Consider the following 20,832-nt stretch of genomic DNA (forward strand, 5'->3'; position numbering starts at 1 on the left):
CATGTCGCTCAACACTCTCTGACTCAGCCCTTACCCCAGGGCTGCGCAGGCGGCAGTAGCAGGCCTGTAGCCCTGTGCCAAAATTGAAAAACTGAGGGCTTGGGGGCATTGCAGGCAGACCCTTCACACATCCATCCAGGCAAAAAATTAATATAACCCCCACCACTTTCCCCACTCCACTCACTGGAAGAAAACCAACAACTTGCACAAGGTCAGCAACAGTTTCTAGCGCCTTTGCAATTACTGCCACAGAAAGCTTCAAAGCATGGACTAGAGCAGGCATGTCCAACAGGTAGATCGTGATCTACTGGTAGATCACTGGATGTCTGTGGTAGATCACTGGTAGATCACTGGCTCCACCCAAAGCAGCTCAGCAACTTTGGCTCCCTCTACATCTTTGTCCTGAAGCCCCCAAAACAGGGCTTTCCTTCCTAAAAAAAAAAAGCTCAACTTTGACCCGAACCCCCCAAAACATGGATGGCTTTCCTTCCTAAAAAAGCTCAACAACCTCGACCTGACCCCCCCCCAAAAAAGGGGTAGATCACTGCCAGTTTTTAACTCTGTGAGTAGATCACAGTCTCTTGGAAGTTGGCCACCCCTGAACTAGAGAATATGCTTGTATCTTGCAAGTAGAGGGAGACCAGGAGCTGACAATCAGCTCTGACCCTCAAAAAGCAGTCAACAAGAATGAAGCATAGAGAGAGGGGGGTTACAATGGCAATTTGCCCCCACAAAACTAAAATGGATTACAAAGAGTAAAAAAGAAAACCAGTAGCAAGTAGTGCCAACTCCTTACTGGAGGGAGTTGGAACTGTCAAAGCCCCAATGGAGAAACAGATCAAATAGCTGCAGGGCGCTGGGTGGGCACTGCTGTGTCTCTTTCTCCTGCTCCCCATTCTAAGACCAGCTGTAGAAACTCATAGCACTGGAATCAAGAACAGTGCTCCAACAGTGGGATTGATTACTACTGCTGTTCTGGCACTACAGCCATTATCCCATCAGCTGTGAGGCAGTGCTGGGCCTCCATCAGCATGGGTGCGGAGTTGGGGAGTCACAAACTCAAAATTCCTGTTCTGGGGGACTAAAAAACCCATTACCACTCATTAGTACCATCATGCTTTCAAAAACGTCCTACTCAAGTAATTGGGAGCAAGCAAATAAACTAGGGGCAACTCCATTTTATTTATCTGTAAGATGCCCTGAGAATACTGCTGTTAGCCTATAAATCATTAAAATAATGTGACCTCTTGTGGAACATAGCAAAGCAAGCAACTTGTGCACCCTCTTTTTAGTGTCCATTCATGCTTGGGAAGATGCATATCTGCCTTGTGTGCGTTAAGACATGTGAGTTCCACATGCATGTAGAGTTCACACTTCTCACCATGGTGGAGAGGAGCCATTTTCCTTCCTGCATGTTACACAGGAGGCACAAGCAAGAAGATGCGCAAGGGACTCATTCATCCTCTGTCAGTGCTTCGAAATAACTGGCTCAATTTGCACGCAGTGCTAAGCCAAACCATGGGTTAGAGTGAATGAGCAAAGACAGTGGCCACAGCGCTCCTCCCCTAGTCCTGCTGCTCCTGCACTACCCAGACGTAAGCCATGGTTTAGCTCAGCATTACATCCGAAACTGAGCTTGTGGGCTGCCTCCCTAGGTAATCCCCATGTGGTAAAACAAGAATACGGGGTTCAGCTTGTGCTTTCTATGTAATGAAACAAACCATAAAACCAGGTTTTGACCAAATGGTTTGACCCCAGGTAATGCAGCAGGACCAAGGAAGAGTACTGTAGTTGCAATCTTTGCTCTGGGGACCTGCTCCTGCCAAGCCATGGTTTGGATTAGCATTACAGTAGGGACCCAGGTGGCGCTGTGGGTTAAACCACAGAGTCTAGGGCTTGCTGATCAGAAGGTCGGTGGTTCGAATCCCTGCAATGAGGTGAGCTCCCATTGCTCGGTCCCAGCTCCTGCCCACCTAGCAGTTCAAAAGCACATCAAAGTGCAAGTAGATAAATAGGGACCGCTCCGGCGGGAAGGTAAACGGCGTTTTCGTGCGCTGCTCTGGTTCGCTAGAAGCAGCTTTGTCATGCTGGCCACATGACCCGGAAGCTGTCTGCGAACAAATGCCGGCTCCCTCGGCCTATAGAGCGAGATGAGCGCCACAACCCCAGAGTCGGACACGACTGGACCTGATGGTCAGGGGCCCCTTTACCTTTACCTTACTTGCAAATGAGATGGGAGTTGCTCTGTACTGCCAACTGTCATAACCCTTCTTTGGGCGCCAACATCATATACCAAGGGGCAAGGTGCCTATATGCTTCCATTTGCTCTGGAATCTGTCACCTTATGGCAAGCTATACACTGCACTGTATGGTATAGTATAGAGAATTCATATACAGGATCAATGAGCAAATAACTGCCCAAAGGATGCAAGATTGCTGACATGAAAGAGCTCTGCCATATGTGTAACTGGTCTGGGATTCTAATGTCACGCTTATGGCTGCACTAGATACTGCAGTGTCAGACACGTGATTATTTTGATGTGTCTTCTTATTCATGTGTAAAGCAAGGGGTGAGGAGATCTTATTTTAATATTAAAAGGGGGCACCATAAGTTCATTCTGGTGGCCCACAGAAAGGCAATGCACTAGGAAACCAATGTCCCCACTGTGGAAGGATGTGTGGATCCAGAATTGGCCTCCGTGGTCACTTATTGTTAAAATCGTGTTTATGGAAGACAATCTTACTCGGCTACAAGTGATCGCAGAAGAAGAAGAAGAAGAAGAAGAAGAAGAAGAAGAAGAAGAAGAAGAAGAAGAAGAAGAAGAAGAAGAAGAAGAAGAAGAAGAAGAAGGGGAGGAGGAGGACTAGGCCCTGCACTTGGTTTACTTTTTCCCAACAGCAGAACTAGTGGTCGCTTTGTCTAGCGCCAGATTATCAAACAGACCAACAAGGTCCTGGTCTAGATCCTCTGATTTTTGTAATACAGTGGTACCTCGGGTTAAGAACTTAATTCGTTCTGGAGGTCCGTTCTTAACCTGAAACTGTTCTTAACCTGAGGTACCACTTTAGCTAATGGGCAGCGCCGTCTTAGGCGCCCCCGGCGCCGTGGTGTGCCGGATCCTCCAGCGCCCACCGGATCCCTTCGGCGCCCTCCCACCCCGTTCCGGCGCCCTCCCACCCCGTTTCCCAGCGCGGTGGGCTGGTGGGCGCCGCACGCAGCGCGGGTGCAACAGGCGCTGCTGTGCGGCAGGCGCAGCTGCGCGGCGGACCGGTCGGCCAGCGGGTGGGCGCAGCTCGCGGTGTCCTCCTGGCAGGCCGGCGCCATGGTGCCCTGCGCCACACAGCCTGCACGTAGGGCCGGGCCTGCTAATGGGGCCTCTTGCTGATGCCGTGCAATTTCTGTTCTCATCCTGAAGCAAAGTTCTTAACCTGAGGTACTATTTCTGGGTTAGCAGAGTCTATAACCTGAAGCATCTGTAACCTGAAGCATCTGTAACCTGAAGCCTCTGTAACCCGAGGTACCACTGTACTATGCTGGTGCTGTCTGCTAATTCCCTCCCCACCTCCCAAAAAAAGGGAAAAATTTATAGGGGACCCCCATCAATGTTTAAATTCTCTGCAAAAAAAGTTTGAGAACCTCTGCGTTATGAAACAGATGTGAGGGGAAAGGGACACATGAACAAGTAGTAAAGGCAGACAGAAAGCACCTAGTACAGAACCTCCTCCAATGGCCCTTATATTTTAGTGTTAATTTCTCTTAAAAATGAAAACCAGGAATATGTGGTGACTATTAACCTCAGCATTAAAAACAGTGATACGGATTTCATTGCTGTGCACATTTTCAGTGCCCCAGCCGCCCACTGAATTTCTCACGCCAGCAGGCCCCATTCTGATCCCATTTCCATTCTAGACCACCCCTGCCGCCTTGGCTTCCCCATTCCCAGCTCCAGAAACATTCAGTTTCCTTCCACTGCTCTTCTTAGTAGCTGCACCTGCCATCTCCTAAGAAAGCCTGTTTTCACATTCATGTGAAGTGTCTCTCAGCTCTAATCCAAGCCCCACCTTCTTCGAGATTTGAAGAGGGGGGTGGATTAAAGAGAGAGACAAAAACTAACCTGAGACTCACCTATTGTCCACCTCCTCCAATTTGGCATTGCCAGGCCCGAAGGAACCAAATGGTGACCGCCCCTTTAAGAGGCCTCTCTGCAGGTGTTTAGTGGGGGAGGGGGGGAAGAGAAGGAGGGGAGGAGGAGAGTGTTTTCCCTTCAGCACTGGGCACTCCCAGGCCTCCCCACCCAACCTGTCCAACAGGTTTCAGACCATGATGCCAAGAGAAACCTTCCTTTTTCTTCCTCTCTCCTGAGCCCCCAGAGAAACATATCCAGCTTTCCTTAGATATCTTCACTATTCCAACCCCCCCAACTCCCCCCCCCAAGGCTTGGTTAAGTGCCCAAACTCCTTGGTGGGACAGCTGCGTTCTGAACAGGACTTATAGGTGACTGGTAGTATTTTCTTGTCCTATCATCCCATCCAGGGATCCAGGCCGGGCTTCGAGCCTCCCAGTGATTCACCTGTTCTGGGCGTGCCAGCTGCAGGCAGATCCACCTGTCCTGGATTCCAACACAGGCAACACCAGGCTAAGCTAGGAGCTCACTGAATTTGCTCAAACACCTGCCACTACGGGAAGCAACATAAAGGAAGGACGACGAATAAGCATCCCTGGCCCGGCTAAATCCAGGTCTGTACATCTGGACCATCCATTGCCAGGAAACCACAAGGGCATATGAGCACCAGGACCATGTGGCTTGGCTAACACAACGCTGAAATCCCAATAATTATGTCATCAGCACATCCTTGGTCTCCCCCTTTCAGGCTTCAACACCACAGTTTGGGACTCCTATTACAGAAAAGCAACTGCATTACAAGGCAATATAAAATCAGCCCTGGGCACTACTGGCAGCATCAGCGATGCCCTTAGGAGCAAGGGTACTCTCCCACCCTTCAGCAGGGTGCCTGTTAAAACACAAGCTCAAGATCAAAAGAAGCGGAGGACTGTCTAGTAGCAGCTTTCAAACCTATAAAAACAACAGCCATCTGTACTGACAGATCCCCATTACAACGTTCCAACAAGAGACATTCTTTGTCTGATAAATGATCTTTTTTTAAAAAAATAAACCAAGCTTTGTCATAATTTTAACATACTATGGAGATTAGAAATACATATTTATTTTAATAAATTAAATTCATGAAACAGAAATATAGAGACGTTATGAGACTTCAAATACTGTATTCTAAATTCCATTAAGGCAATTAATTCTCAGGACAAAAACAACAACACTATAAACACTTTAAACACCATTAAGATGTATTTATAATGTAGAAATCTTTTAATCTGATAAAATATTTCTCTGAGCATATATTATTAAGGCTGCAATCCTATACACACTTACCTGGAAGTAAATTCCATGAAACTCAATGGAATTTACTTCCAAGCAGGCATGTGTAAGATCATATCAAAACATAAAAAAACCCAAACACCTGCAAAACATTTTAGCAATTCACAAAAGTTTTAGTTTATTAGATTACGTATTAAAACATAAAGACATTACAACTTAATTTTTTTAAATAAAAAAATGCTTGAGATTTGCATATCTGAAGTATTGTCTTAAGTTCCAAGAGAAAGGATTACCGCATACCATACTTTGTTTAACATTCCAAAACTTCTTAAAGAGTTCCCATTCCTGTTCAATTTTGTTCACTTTATACTTTTCTTCATTTATAAGAGTCCATGTGATTATATTCAAAATTGCTAAGGCCCATAATGTAATCTATCCTCCCTTTATTTGGGATATTATCCTCCTTTTCCATGATAAATTATCGTATTTTAGGGTAAAAAGAAATGAGACAATGGAAGATTTGTGATCAAGGCTTCATAAATTCTGATTTCAACCTAAAAGCAGTTGTGTGAGGCGTTACAAATTTGATCAAATGGGTCTTCCTTTAACACCTTGAGCCATCCCACCATCATGTGTATGTTTTCTGCTGTGGGATTAATAGCAACTACATGAACAGGAATTTAAATCCAGACATGGAGGGGAAGTGTTAAATCCTAGACCAGGGCAGAGAACCTGTGGGCCTGCATAAGTTGTTTGACCACAACTCCCACCATCCCTGGCCACCAGCCACACTGCTGGGGACTGATGGGAGCTGGAGTCCAATGACAACATTTGGCAGGTCAGATGTTTCCTAACACTGCCCTAAATACACACACCCATTGCAGCTGCTCAATTCAGATTCAGATCTTCTTCATATCATCTGTTTGGGCCCTTAGCTCCTTTGTAGATTCATATTTATATAATTGTTGCGGCAACCAGAAAACCTGCTCTTCTTCCCTCTTTTTTCCTTCTTACCTTCCCGCCGCAGCAGTACCTATTTATCTACTTGCACTGGCATGCTTTCGAACTGCTAGGTAGGCAGGAGCTGGGACAGAACAATGGGAGCTCACCCCGTTGTGCGGATTCAAACCGCTAACCTTCTGATCGGCAAGCCCAAGAGGCTCAGTGGTTTAGTCCACAGCACCACAGTTTAGGTACCGTAGATAAATAATAATTGGCCCAAGATCTCCTGTCTTTAGTGCTTCACAGGTTAGCAGGAATTCAAATTCAAGTTTCCTTAAACTAAGTCCAATATGCTATCCACTCCATCAAGTGGATGTCTCTAAGTGGACATTGAGACCAAATTACAGTGGTCCCTCGACTTACGAATTTAATCCGTTCCAAATGTACATTCATAGGTCAAAAAGTTTGTAAGTCAGAAAAAGCGGTTTCCCATAGGAATGCATTGGAAACGGAAAAAATTGTAAGTTGAGTAAACCGCATCTAAAATTCGTAAGTCGAGAAAACCCTATCTAAACCGCAACGGTTTTCCTTTCGGGTGTCAAAAAAAACGTAAGCGTGCGGCCATTTTGTTTTCATTCATAACTCGAAATTCCGTAAGTCGAGGGACCACTGTATTCCAGTGTCCCATGGCAAACAGAATCCCAGCTGAAGAATAGTCAGAAGGATGCAGTGGAAGCCAATCTGCACCAGTCAGTAGTTCCCACAGGCCTAATGCAAAGCACCTGAGAAGGATGCACATCATGTTGTGACTTTTGAAGCATTTCCAGGCCCCATATTTCCTAAACTATACGGCATCCTGTCAACAGAGCTCACTGCTCTCCCACTTCAAGCCAAGCAGCAATTTTTCACAATGACAACTTTACAGCTCCCAAATTACACTACTAGTCTGCCCTTTGAAGGAAGGGCCCAACCCTACAAACCCCCAAGATGGTTTGACGCACTGGCTGTTGTTGATCCCATGGGCAAAGTTGTGCAAGGGTGTCACTTACATGCAGGCAGCTATCCCGTTGGAGTAAACAACACAGCTCCCACCATTCTCACAGGGCTTGTCGCCATCCAAGCACTGTATGGCTGTAGGGAAAGAGAAAGAGCTTGGTTAGAGGATGCCATTGCACAGCTGTAGGAACAACAAAGCAATGCCCAGGCTGTGAAGAACAGATCTAGCAAAAGTTACTGGTCACAACAGCTCAACAAAAGCTCCCATGCACACTCAACCTGGTGCAAGAGAAAACAACAAGAACAAGAACAAGAAGAAGAAGAAGAAGAAGAAGGAGGAGGAGGAGGAGGAGGAGGAGGAGGAGGAGGAGGAGGAGGAGGAGGAGGAGGAGGAGGAAACAAGCATTACCATCATGCCATGAGCTCAAAAAACACCTCTTATGTTTTATAGTCATGCTTAGCTCTTGCCCCAGGATAAAGGATATGGACTGAACTTGTGCCTTTTGCTTTTACAATTTCCACTGCACCCCCATAGCAGTGTTTTGCTCATACAAAGCTGATTTATACCAAGTCAGACTAATGGTTTACATAGCTCCACACCAGGAAGGATAGGCTAATACTGTTGGACTCCCAACTCCCATAATGCAGCAACAATGGCCAGCAGTCAGGAATTATGGGAGTTGGAGCCCAGCAACATCTGGAGGGCCACATGCGCACTGTTAGAAGCTCAGGTATATAAACTAGTCACCAAATGACATCTTGAATCTAGGTTGTGGTTGTCACAACAGAATGTCTATTTCCCAGGGGATTAGACTAAATGACCCCCAGGATCATGCCACAATTCTCTGATTCTATTATCTCAACTACATTGCTTGACTGTAGCTTGCTCTTACAACAGTTCACTTGTCCCAGTATGCAAGAAGAAACAAACAGACTGGAAATGGAAATGGTACTAACTATGGAGTAAGGCAGAGATTTTTTCAACTGTGATTGTCAACCTGGTGCCCGGAAATTTCCACGCTGTTGCAAGTGGACCTGCGTCAGTAGCAAAACGCGCCTGGCTCCTGGTTTATTTTAAACACTGCACCCCTGGTCTACACAACCGGCAGGATCTCTCTAGGGGTTCAGACAAGAATCAATCTCAACCCTTGCGTGGAAATATTGGAATTGAGCCTAGGACTTTTTGTAAGCAGAACTTTGCCACTGGGCGGTGGCCCTTCTCTCCCTCCCTCCCAGAAAACCTTTTCAGTTAAAATACCAGCAACTGAGAGCAGATTCTTGCCATCCCAAGCATTGCCCAGAGTCCCACAACAGGAGGTTTTTCTTGCTAAAATTATCATCCATGGAACAATTCATATATGCTATTGTTAGGCTTCTGAACACACAGAGAGATTGAAATAATAATTGAAGGTCTGCAGATGCATCTTCAAGGGGGCACATCAGACAACACAAAAAAGGATAAGGCAGAAATGCTTCAAACGAAGGGAGTAGACAGAATTTCTCACAAGCCACAAGTAGACTTAGCTGGCTCAGTTAGTGCAACCTCAGCCTCTACGCTACCCAGTAACTAGAGACTGGCTTCGTTGGCAAAGGTCAAAAAGTATGCAGAATACCATCAAAAGTCGTAGGGAAAAGAGACAATCTGCAAAACGGCAAGAGAAAACTGCTCCTCTTCAGAGATTTCTCCCTTACATTGGTTTCACACAATCTAGCAAAGAGAGGGGCAAGCACAAGGATCCATTTGGAATCCCCAAGCAACCAGGAAGGGAAAGACAGCAGTTTCTGGGGGACTGGGCATTCTAGAGAAGACAGAAATCATCTGAGGACTGCAGCTAACCAACTAGAATCACTAAACAACCCAGCAGCCTCAGATCATGGCGAGTGATTGGAATTATGTAGATTCCACAAGTACTTGGTGACCTCTGACAACTGCCACTGAGAGAGCTAGCTGACCGTCCACAGATCTGTATAGAGAGCCCTGTGTATGGGGAGGCTAGTATTTTTAAGAAAACCCTGCAAAACTCAAAGTGGAAGGACAAGGGCCTAACAAAACTGGCACAGAAAAATGGGGAGCCTGTAGTCTTCCTCTCCCTCCTATGTGCCATCGTGAGTGGGTAGGAGGAGCCATTTAGTAAATGCCCAAGCTAAGCCAAGCGAAGCACGTCCCCTGATGGGGCCCAGGTTAGGGGAAAGAACCACAGGCACCCATCTCTGCCAGCCCTGAGAGGGGTGTTTGAGTGCCCTCTGAAAGGATCAAAATTAGAGACACAGCCATTCCCAAAGGAACCCCTTTTCAGGCTCAAGAGACACTACAAGTGCTCTGGGCCTACTCAAGGAGGGAAATGCAGCCGAGCAGCAAAGGGATGCTGTCTGAGACCCCTCCTCTCTCGAGAGCAGAGAGAAGATGGAAGGAGCTGGGGCCCAGGCAATACACTCACTCTCAGCCATTTCCTAGAGACCCACTTGTAACAGAGTGCGTGCCCAGCACACAGATCAGTCCCAGACAATGCCTCTCCCCCCTCCACTGCCGCCCCTCACTCTGTCGGCATGCAGAGCCAGCAGCAGCACTGCAGCAAAATGTGCTCTCAGCAACCGCCCTGTATGCAGACTATATTAAATTCCCCCGCACCCAAAATGAGCCTATGCCACTATGGATTTCACCCTCCCCACAACTTGAACAACGTATAACTAGCAAAGGCTGCATACAAATAGGTGCTGACACTCTGCTCACTGAAACCTAAACAGACAGTGAGTTTCTTTTACACATACACACACTCTTAGGTGAACAATATGGGGCAACCATCCCAAACACAGCTAGCAAGCACAGTTATGAAAAGTATTCCCAGCACAGTTGCATGCATACACATACATACACACGCACACATGCACACAATGCCAGGAGCTCACAAAGACAGCATAAACACACCCTGTGCCTGAATACTTTCAAACCAGCTTAAGCACATGTAACACTGCATACGTGAATATGTACACAATCTCACAGGAAGTATAACATGCATAGCCAAGTATCTCAGCGGGAAGCATTCCTGACACAACACAAACCCACAATTTCCTACCCTTTTGTCCTCTCCAGAGCACAGAGCCAAGTTTGGGCCAGTGGAATGCACTCCCCACATCTCAATCTCTACAACCAACATTCCAACACATGTATGCTTTTCAGACATGGGCACCCAAATGTAGAGGGCCTTGCAGCCATAAACACAATTCTCAGCTCTTGCATGGAATCTTATCTCCAAAGGAAAGGCCAGACCTAAACCTACACAGAGGCAAGCCAGTCTAAAACCATACTGCCTAAAATGTGTGGCAAACCAAGGGAATCAGTGATCACACTTCCCTCTCATATGTACATGGGATGGGGTGGAATTGCAACATGGCCCACAGTGGCAAAGAGAAAATATTCTTAGTCCTGTTGGCCACCCCCTCCCAAAACACGTCAAGGCAGAATATGAACTCAGAAGAGCCTTGATTTTCCACCTTCCAAAGAGAGGGAACACAAGCAACCCAAAGAACTTCCTTTGCTCAAATCAGCATTGTTGTTGTTGTTTAGTCATTTAGTCATGTCCGACTCTTCGTGACCCCATGGACCAGAGCACACCAGGCACTCCTGTCTTCCACTGTCTCCCGCAGTTTGGTCAGACTCATGTTCGTAGCTTCAAGAACACTGTCCAACCATCTCGTCCTCTGTCGTCCCCTTCTCCTTGTGCCCTCAATCTTTCCCAACATCAGGGTCTTTTCCAGGGAGTCTTCTCTTCTCATGAGGTGGCCAAAGTATTGGAGCCTCAGCTTCAGGATCTGTCCTTCCAGTGAGCACTCAGGGCTGATTTCCTTCAGAATGGATAGGTTTGATCTTCTTGCAGTCCATGGGACTCTCAAGAGTCTCCTCAAGCACCATAATTCAAAAGCATCAATTCTTCGGCGATTAGCCTTCTTTATGGTCCAGCTCTCACTTCCATACATCACTACTGGGAAAACCATCGCTTCAACTATACGGACCTTTGTCGGCAAGGTGATGTCTCTGCTTTTTAAGATGCTGTCTAGGTTTGTCATTGCTTGTCTCCCAAGAAGCAGGCGCCTTTTAATTTCGTGACTGCTGTCACCATCTGCAGTGATCATGGAACCCAATAAAGTAAAATCTCTCTCTGCCTCCATTTCTTCCCCTTCTATTTGCCAGGTGGTGATGGGACCAGTGGCCATGATCTTGGTTTATTTTTTTATATTGAGTTTCAGACCATATTTTGCGCTCTCTTCTTTCACCCTCATTAAAAGGTTATTTAATTCCTCCTCACTTTCTGTCATCAAGGTTGTGTCATTAGCATATCTGAGGTTGCGGATATTTCTTCTGGCAATCTTAATTCCGTCTTGGGATTCATCCAGTCTAGCCTTTCGCATGATGAATTCTACATATAAGTTAAATAAGCAGGGAGACAATATACAGCCTTGTCGTACTCCTTTCCCAATTTTGAACCAATCAGTTATTCCATATCCAGTTCTAACTGTAGCTTCTTGTCCCACATAGAGATTTCTCAGGAGACAGATGAGGTGATCAGGCACTCCCATTTCTTTAAGAGCTTGCCATAGTTTGCTGTGGTCGACACGGTCAAATGCTTTTGCGTAGTCAATGAAGCAGAAGTAGATGTTTTTCTGGAACTCTCTTGCTGCCTCCATAATCCAGCGCATGTTTGCAATTTGGTCTCTAGTTCCTCTGCCCCTTCCCCAAATCAGCATTAGCCTCCCCCAAAGCCCAGGAAACTAGCTCTCCAAGGCTCTAGCTTTGCATCAAACCATCCAGAAACAAATAGGTTTCATGCTCTTTAAAGAACCACTGGGAATAAGAAGTGGCAGAGGTCACTCTTCAAGACAGTGAAAAGCCAGAGACTACAATTGAGGTGCTCTGGCTCCCACTGCTTTGACTGCTTAATCCTCATGCTCTTTGCAGGGCTCAGCCAGATGCCAGGAGTCCTGGCTTCTCACCTCCACCCCAACCATCCCTTCCTTAAATGACAAGCAGCACTAAACATACAAGCAACATTTCAAGAGAGAGAGAGAGAGATTGTAAGGGTTATGTGCCAAAGGGTCATCTCAGGCCAATATTTAGGGCTCTGTCAATCAACAAGTCTATGTAAACAATCAAACAAGTTAAGAATTCAGTCTTGTTTGTAGAAAACCACATACCAAGAGTCATTTTTAAACACGTTTAATAAAAGTATTATGCCTTGAAATGACTAGTGAAAGCTCAAAACCTAGGAGCAGGGCAGTGGGGAGCCTAGATTTTCCAGCAGTAAGGGGTTAAGGCTTCTGTGCCTTGCATTAGTTCCTTGCCTCTCTCTACAAGCTAACACAAAAGTTAGGCAAACTAAACAAACTTGCTTGATTTATAAATTTATGCAGCTTGCAAGATTCAGCACAGAATTTGGACTATGATAGCTAGCAATATTTTTTCTTTCCCAAACACACACAGCTGTATCCATAAGTTGTCTTATGAAGGACGGCACACCTCACCCAAGATGTCAGGTGCTATGTTTGCCACTCTGGGCTCCTTTGGGAGAAAGGGCAGGATATAAATTTAATAAAATAAATATTTGGGGCCTGATCTCCTGGTCTCACTGAATCTTTAGTGACATGTTGGCCCATGGTGCAATATGTTCTCTTAGTGCGTTAATCAAACATGTCTCATAAGAAAGAAAGAAAAAACCCAGAGAATTTATCTTGTAAAGACACCCTTAAAGTTTCAAGCATTTAAGACACTTTTATGAGAATTTGGAGAAGTAAACGCTTCTCTGTCTCGATGACCTCCGTTTCCTCAATAGCATCATTTCTCTCCAGATACAATTTGTTAATCAAGAAAAGCAGCATTAGCTACACTCCGAAACCACTGATTTTTCATTGCACCGCCTGCCTAGATACACTGTATATTTGCAATGATGGTTTCATCGTAACTAGTATAGCATAACTAGTATAGCATGATCTGATTGCTAGGACTAGTACCCATTTTTAATCTTTGTAAAGCAAAAAAAGCAGTAACCTTTGACGACTGCAAGATCTGTTGGTTTTTCACAATTGTCTACTCTGGACATTCCTGTTTAAAAACATAGGTAAAAGTAAAGGGACCCCTGACCATTAGGTCCAGTCTAGTTCCCCTCTCTAGGAGCCCACTGTTTTGGGAATGAATGCACTACTGACTCACAGCTCATAAACCCCTTTTTGCACAAGTGTCAAGCCACCACACTTTATTTGGGGACCATTTTGTGCTTTGCAGGGCAGACATTGTTCCTGGATCTCCACCATAAGTGCACACAGCAAATGCCATAATGCCTGACGGAGACTCACATGCCTTGGAAGACACATGAAGATTAACCAACCTGGAACTCCTTGGGCACTGTCCATTCTGTATTCCATGTACAGTCGTACCTTGGATCCCGAATGCGTTGTGAGTCAAAGGTTTTGGCTCCCAAATGCCGCAAACCCGGAAGTGAGTATTCCAGTTTGCAAACGTTCTTTGGAACCCAAACGTCTGACGCAGCTTCCAATTGGTTACAGGAGCTTCCTGCAGCCAATCGGAAGCCATGCCTTGGTTTCCTAACATTCTAGAAGTCGAACGGACTTCCGGAATGGATTCTGTTCGACTTCCAAGCTACCTCTGTACTTTCAGATGGACAATACAGTATTCACTGCAAGACATGCAGGAAGCATTCAGGAAATCCATGTGATGTTAAACTTGCAAATGTAACAACTCAAAGAGCTGTAACAGTTTACCTACTGACTTCTCATTCTGCAATACCATCATAAGTTGTTTATTCAAGACAGAGGCAAGAATGAGGTGACAGTTGTTCAGCAAGATTCTCCACTCCCCGCAAAAGACTCAAATTATACTATGAAGACCAGTATTATGTCCCTGATAATAAGGGAGGTAGACTAGGGTTTTTATCCCACCACAGTAAAGGTAAAGGGTAAAAGGACCCTAACCATTAGGTCTAGTCGTGACCAACTCTGGGATTGCGGCGCTCATCTCGCTTTATTGGCCGAGGGAGCCGACGTACAGCTTCCAGGTCATGTGGCCAGCATGACTAAGCCGCTTCTGGCGAACCAGAGCAGCGCACGGAAACGCCGTTTACCTTCCCACTGTAGCGGCACCTATTTATCTACTTGCACTTTGACGTGCTTTTGAACTGCTACGTTGGCAGGAGCTGGGACCGAGCAACGGGAGCTCACCCCGTCGTGGGGATTCAAACCGTTGACCTTCTGATCGGCAAGCCCTAGGCTTTGTGGTTTAACCCACAGTGCCACCCGCGTCCCTTTTCCCACCACAGTAGCTATGCCATAATATACAATCAAAACCATAATACTGCATCAATTACAGAGCAGGTCTTTTGAATTCTGGCCTTCCCCTGACAACACATCATAGTTTATTCTACTATGACCTTGACATCAGGCTTGCCAAGTTCATCCCTTCACAAAACAGGATGCCCTCCAAATGTCTTAGAAATATATCCTCCCACGGCTTGGCAGTCCAAGGGTGCAAAACAACCCTTCCTCCAATTGAAATTCCCACTTTTAAAACCTAGAATTCCCAGGAGGCCTTTTTCTTAAAACCAGGTCAGAGATGTTGACACTAGCTGGGGCTGAAAGAATCTGACTTAAGGATAGTCAGGCTCTGTAATAAAGTTTGCAGTATGAGGAACACAGAGATGGAGCACATGCATTTCAAAAGTATGAGGTCACCAATGGGAGGAAAGGATGCTGTGGGACAAATGTCTCTGAAGGAAGCACTTCCCAGCAGTGAGATACGTTTCCTGGGAAACTATTAATAGGACAGTTTTCCAAATTAGTGTCATTTGGATACAATAATTTGCATCAGAAAACTTTCTGATGCCCTAGAGCAGGGATGGGGAACCTGTGGCGATCCAAATGCTACTGGTCTGAAACATCCATCATCCCAGGTCATGACTATGCTGACTCATGGGGACTCATGGGACTTGGAGACAAACATCATCTAGAGAGCCACAGGCTCGCCATTCCTACCCTATAAGAGTGATCTACTTTGATACTAATACCCCAGAGGACAGGATCACACTTCAAAATGACCTTAACAGATTAGACAACTGGGCCAAAACAAACAATATGAATTTTAAGAGGGAGAAATGTAAAGTACTACACTTGGGCAAAAAAAATAATGAAAGGCACAAATACAGGATGGGAGACACCTGGCTTGAGAGCAGTACATGTGAAAAGGATCTAGGAGTCTTGGTGGACCACAAACTTGACACGAGTCAACAATGTGATGTAGCAGCTAAAAAAGCCAATGCAATTCTGGGCTGCATCAATAGGAGTATAGCATCTAGATCAAGGGAAGTAATAGTACCACTGTATTCTGCTCAGGTCAGACCTCACCTGGAGTACTGTGTCCAGTTCTGGGCACCACAGTTCAAGAAGGATACTGAAAAGCTGGAATGTGTCCAGAGGAGGGCAACCAAAATGGTCAAAGGCCTGGAAACGATGCCTTATGAGGAACGGCTTAGGGAGCTGGGCATGTTTAGCCTGGAGAAGAGAAGGTTAAGGGGTGATATGATAGCCATGTTCAAATATATAAAAGGATGTCATTTAGAGGAGGGAGAAAGGTTGTTGTTTTCTGCTGCTCCAGAGAAGCGGACACGGAGCAATGGATTCAAACTAAAAGAAAGAAGATTCCACCTAAACATTAGGAAGAACTTCCTGACAGTAAGAGCTGTTCGGCAGTGGAATTTGCTGCCAAGGAGTGTGGTGGAGTCTCCTTCTTTGGAGGTCTTTAAGCAGAGGCTTGACGACCATATGTCAGGAATGCTTTGATGGTGTTTCCAGCTTGGCAGGGGGTTGGACTGGATGGCCCTTGTGGTCTCTTCCAACTCTATGATTCTATGATTCTATGACATGCTTATTTCACTTGTATTTAGTAAACAAAGCTAAAAACTTTGAAATTGCCAAGTTTGCCTGATAGTTATTTGCAATTAGGATCCATTCAGTTACTAATGAACCTAAAACAACATAAAATTTTCTTCAGGGGAAAGGAAAAGCAGTGGAAAATTTTCCAGCTATCAATCCAAGAAGATGTATTACCCTATTAAATACACATGGAATTCCATTGCTTCGTTTTCCTTTCAGAAGTACGAGCACAGTTGGCTACCACATCTCAATTAAAATTTGATAAAGGGTCCTCAGATCAGCTGAAGCTGAATCTGGCTTGTAACTCTCTACTTGGCCTTTCCTGAGTGTGAGCAAAGGCCCTGGAAGCCAGGATTCCCGAGTTCTGTTCCAAGCTCTGGATACGGGTGAAGTCAAGGAGGACCAGACTCTAGTGATTCAGCCAAATGTTCCATCAGCACATAGGGCATTATATACATCTTCTTCTGGAGATCTTCTTTCTGACACCTCCTTTGGGAAGAAAATTTTCCCTTGCTGTGACCTCTGCTTGACATGGATAACTATTTGAAGAACCCATTTCGAACCACCAAAGGGAGCATTGCATGCGATACAGAATGGGAGATCCAATCCCGCTTCTCACATTAACTGCTGGAACGATGTCCATGTGATTAAAGGAGGGGAGAGAGCGCCAGTGGTGTGGACCCACTGCTCCTTACCCCTTGATGCCGAACACTGAACATGGCAGGAAAGTCTATGCATGCAAGACCTCCTGGGCTTCCATGGAAGTTAGAACCCTGACTGTACCACAGTTGCGCCTCATTCTAGGAGTCAGTTCCAATGTGGAGTGAATGGCTAGCTCAGAAAACACCAACCTGGGGAACTCTTGGGGTTTCTCAGTGATCCAAAATGGCAGAGGAGCTTTGACACCCTGCCCACTGCTATCCACCAAACTTCTTGGCCACTGCCCCCAGCTGGGGAGTACTTAGTGCACCCTAAGGTATACTCTCTATTGATGTGGGTTGATGGTAAGGCTTAACAGACTTAGCCAATGCCCCCACATGAAGAGAACATGCACAATATGCTTCATATAGTGCTCAGGAGTTCCATGGGGCAGTTCCTCAGGATATAAGTAAATGGAGAAAGTCTGTGCTAAATTCTGAAAGTTTGAAAACCACTCACTACCTCACGGCAAGAAGCATGCATGTTACAAGCACTACTTGCCTTTTTTCAAAGGAATCAAAACCTACAAAGCAACAGAGACAAAGAAAGAGTCCCAGAGAAAAACCTCCTGCAATTCCCCATCTTCTTTTAACATGCTGACAGCCCATGCCGTGGGTACCACCCACATATCTTGGTTACCATGTAGGGTGTGGTTGACTGATTCCAGGCCCCTATTGGCAGGCACTTATAAACAGACCTCGTTACTAACAAAAAAAAGAAAGAAAATTCTGTGCCAAGGTATACAAAATTCTGAGCCAAGAAAAGCTGAAAATCATGACCGGGATAAATTATGCAAAATGAGAAAATTTGCGTGAGTTGCCCATCTTGCATAATTTATTCTTAGTCACAGGGAGGGAGAAACAGCTATGCGGGGCACCAAAGTCCTATTTCCTGAGCAATGGAAGCCCTGCTCTGCCTCTCCCCTGGTTACTGAAATGTTCCCAGGCGTTGCTGAGCCCTACTCATCACTGCAGCAGACATAGAAGCTAGGAGCTTGCTTTAAAGAATGAGCACCAAAATCCACAGGAGGCAGAGTTCTAAACCCAATACCAAGCCTTCTGCTTGGACAAAATATACTCAGCCTGACTGCTAGGCTGGACCATTGGAATCTGCCAGACCATTGGAAGCTGCCCATCTAGCTCAGTACTGTCTATGCTGGCTGGCAGAGTCTCACATTTCCAGCCCTACCTAGACATGCTGGGGATTGAACCAGGGACTTTCTACATGTAAAGCAGATGTTATACCACTGTGCTATGGCTCTTCTATGGACCTGGGGACAGCAGTAGCAACAGCCAGCAGAGGACAGAAATGAGAGGAATTGGGCCCTTTGCTGCAAAAATAAAATAAATTACCACTGCATAGCCTAAGCGCAATTCTGGCTTTTAAAAGGGGCAGGTTGAGTCACAGCCATGTCCAAATGGCAGGAGCAACAATATGCCCCTCTCCCTCACCATCCTCCTCCAGGCTCTCCAAAACAATGAAAAGGATAAGTGTTTACCATTGCGCTCAGTCCAAACGATGTGATCAACATTTGCACTTATTTCCAATCCATTCTGACTTTTGTCAACCCAAACTGAATGCAGGTGTGATTAAGCAAGCATCTGGGAGGTCCACAGCAGGCAACCTGATCTTGATTTCCTCAGACTGGTTACCTGTGCTTTTGAATACATCTGCACAGAAGTGTGGTGAACCAGGATCCATGCATATAATGGGACTCGGATGCTGCTTTCAACCCACGCACATTCCACTGAGGCTAGTAAAAAGAAAGTGTGGCTACCTGTTAGCGAGGAATCTGGCCCCCCAAAAGTGACTGAGTACTGCAGGGCTGTGTGGAGGGGCTCCCAGGCTCCCTCCAGCTGCCTTTGTTAGCTGGCTAGCAATGTGGGCAGAATAAAGGGGCAGGGAGTTGAATGGCCAGCCGGCTGGCCCTGCTATTGCATCTGGAGGGGCTGCAGCAGGGAGGCAGCTGCTGTGTCTCAACAACTCTGTGCACAGATAGCTTCAGCTCACAGAATCTACAAAGGGGGTGGGAGGGTGAAGGGAGAGATTCCTCACTGTGTCCACAGAAGAAGCACAAAGAAAGGCAGCAGGATTAGATACCGCGTAGTCAGACATGGGCTCGGTACTGGCAAGACTTAGGATACTCCCTTCCACAAACACAACTGAAGGCAAGGAAACCTGTTGCAAAATGGAAAACACCAACTAAAAGCCCCAAGGGCAAGACCTCTGGATGATTACATTTATTCTTTCTAGAATTGACAAAAACACACACACTTTTGCAGTCTCGCCATCCACACAAGCTTAAAAAAAGGAGGGGAGAGATTTCAGATACACACAGAGGGTGCCATTAACGACAAAGCTGTGTTTACTATCAGATCTGGAAAACTGCGTAGGCAGGAAAGATTTCCTTCCCAATTCCAGAGGATGGGATAGGAGCATGTGCAAACTGGATTCAAATAATCAATTCCACCAATCGGCAGGTTCAATTTTGTATCGAAGTACATTAATTAACGACATAACTTGGCGCTTGTGTTTTTGGCAAAGCTAAGCACGAATTTAAATGCTCACATTTGAGTCCCTGCTCCTGCCAAATCAAACCACAAATTTCCATTTGAAATTTAGTAATGTTCGCTTTTAGGCAATGGATTGCACCCATTTTGGAAGGGAAAGGATAAAGAACAAAGACGAAACACATGTACGATGATCATGCATGCAGATCTTTCATGTCATGGCATGTTGCATACATTTTCTGGGAAGCCAAGGCCAGATCACGGTGGAAAAACCTCATGTGTGCCCGATCATGTGAAGCAGCCCTTGGATGAGGGCTTCATCAAGTGCGGCACTTTCCTGTGGATCATCACATTGTTATCAGTGCAGCCAAGCAGAAAAGAAGGAACAGCTTTGGAAGAGACAAAATGTCTGGCTTGCAGACATGGCTGTGGACAAGGCCTAAGTGTCTAGCCCTAAGGTTCATATGCATACTGTAGTAAAAAGCGGCCTGCTTTCTTTCACACACAGGGCCCGTCCTACTAGGCAGGAGTCCCAACCCTTGCATGACCCTCATCTGGTACAGCCCACACCTAGAAAGAAAGGAAGGAAGAAAAAAAGACAGCACCCTGCCAATTCAAACTCAGAACACTCAACCAGAGTTGGCCCCTCGCCCTGAACCTCCTACTCTTTGAGGCCCTTCAGATGCTGTTCTGGGAAAGCTTAAGGACAGGGGTCCCAGTGCCTTTTGCACCATTTTGAATTCTCTAGAGCCATTAGAAATGTTCCCGTGTGGCTCAAAACAGCAGCTCGGAGCCCTTGTCTGGCGCAAGACCGCCAGGGCTTCGGCAGCACTGCGGTGGAGTTGCTCAACCAAGAACAATGCCCTTTCTATGTCCAGCCAAGCAGCAAGCTGGCGGGGAGGGGAGGAGGGGATTCATATTCCCGGGCACCCACAATCCACAGCACCCCCGGCCTCCTGTGTTGGACGAGCCGCACATTCCCACGCACTGGAGCACCAGCTGGCCGGGAGCGTTCTAATAAGCAAGGCCGGCTTCCCCAAACCAGTCAGGTGGCTTCATGGGAGAGTGAAACCCAGGCTGAATAATAGCCCCACGTTCTATTTACCTTTCGCTGCAATTATCTCATCCCTGGCATACTGCTGCACGTTTCACAGGGCAAGCAAGTCACTGCACGACACCCAATTAAATCATCTTATCTCCCGTTTGCATCACTGTATATTCCCAAGCACACAAATGAGGGAAAAGCCGGCTTGGTGGGGGTGGGGGGGGGAAGAGAGTTTCAAAGCAGACTGAGCCACTGCAACTCCCCAGAAGCATGGGAACTGGCTGGCCCAGTTGCTGAGCTGTGCACTCCC

At 46.2% G+C, this 20,832-nt stretch overlaps 1 protein-coding gene across 4 annotated transcripts in view; it reads right to left on the reverse strand.

Moving 5' to 3' along the window:
• NOTCH3 (notch receptor 3) overlaps window positions 1-20,832 on the reverse strand; it is a 61,459-nt gene that overhangs the window by 38,856 nt on the left and 1,771 nt on the right. For all 4 annotated transcript variants that reach the window (XM_035104778.2, XM_035104779.2, XM_035104781.2 and 1 more), the window contains exon 2: window positions 7,388-7,469. In XM_035104778.2, coding sequence (XP_034960669.2) covers window positions 7,388-7,469 — 82 coding nt within the window. The remainder of the gene's footprint in view (window positions 1-7,387; window positions 7,470-20,832) is intronic.

This window comes from Zootoca vivipara, chromosome 2 (assembly GCF_963506605.1).
Source record: "Zootoca vivipara chromosome 2, rZooViv1.1, whole genome shotgun sequence".
NCBI classification, from domain to species: domain Eukaryota; kingdom Metazoa; phylum Chordata; class Lepidosauria; order Squamata; family Lacertidae; genus Zootoca; species Zootoca vivipara.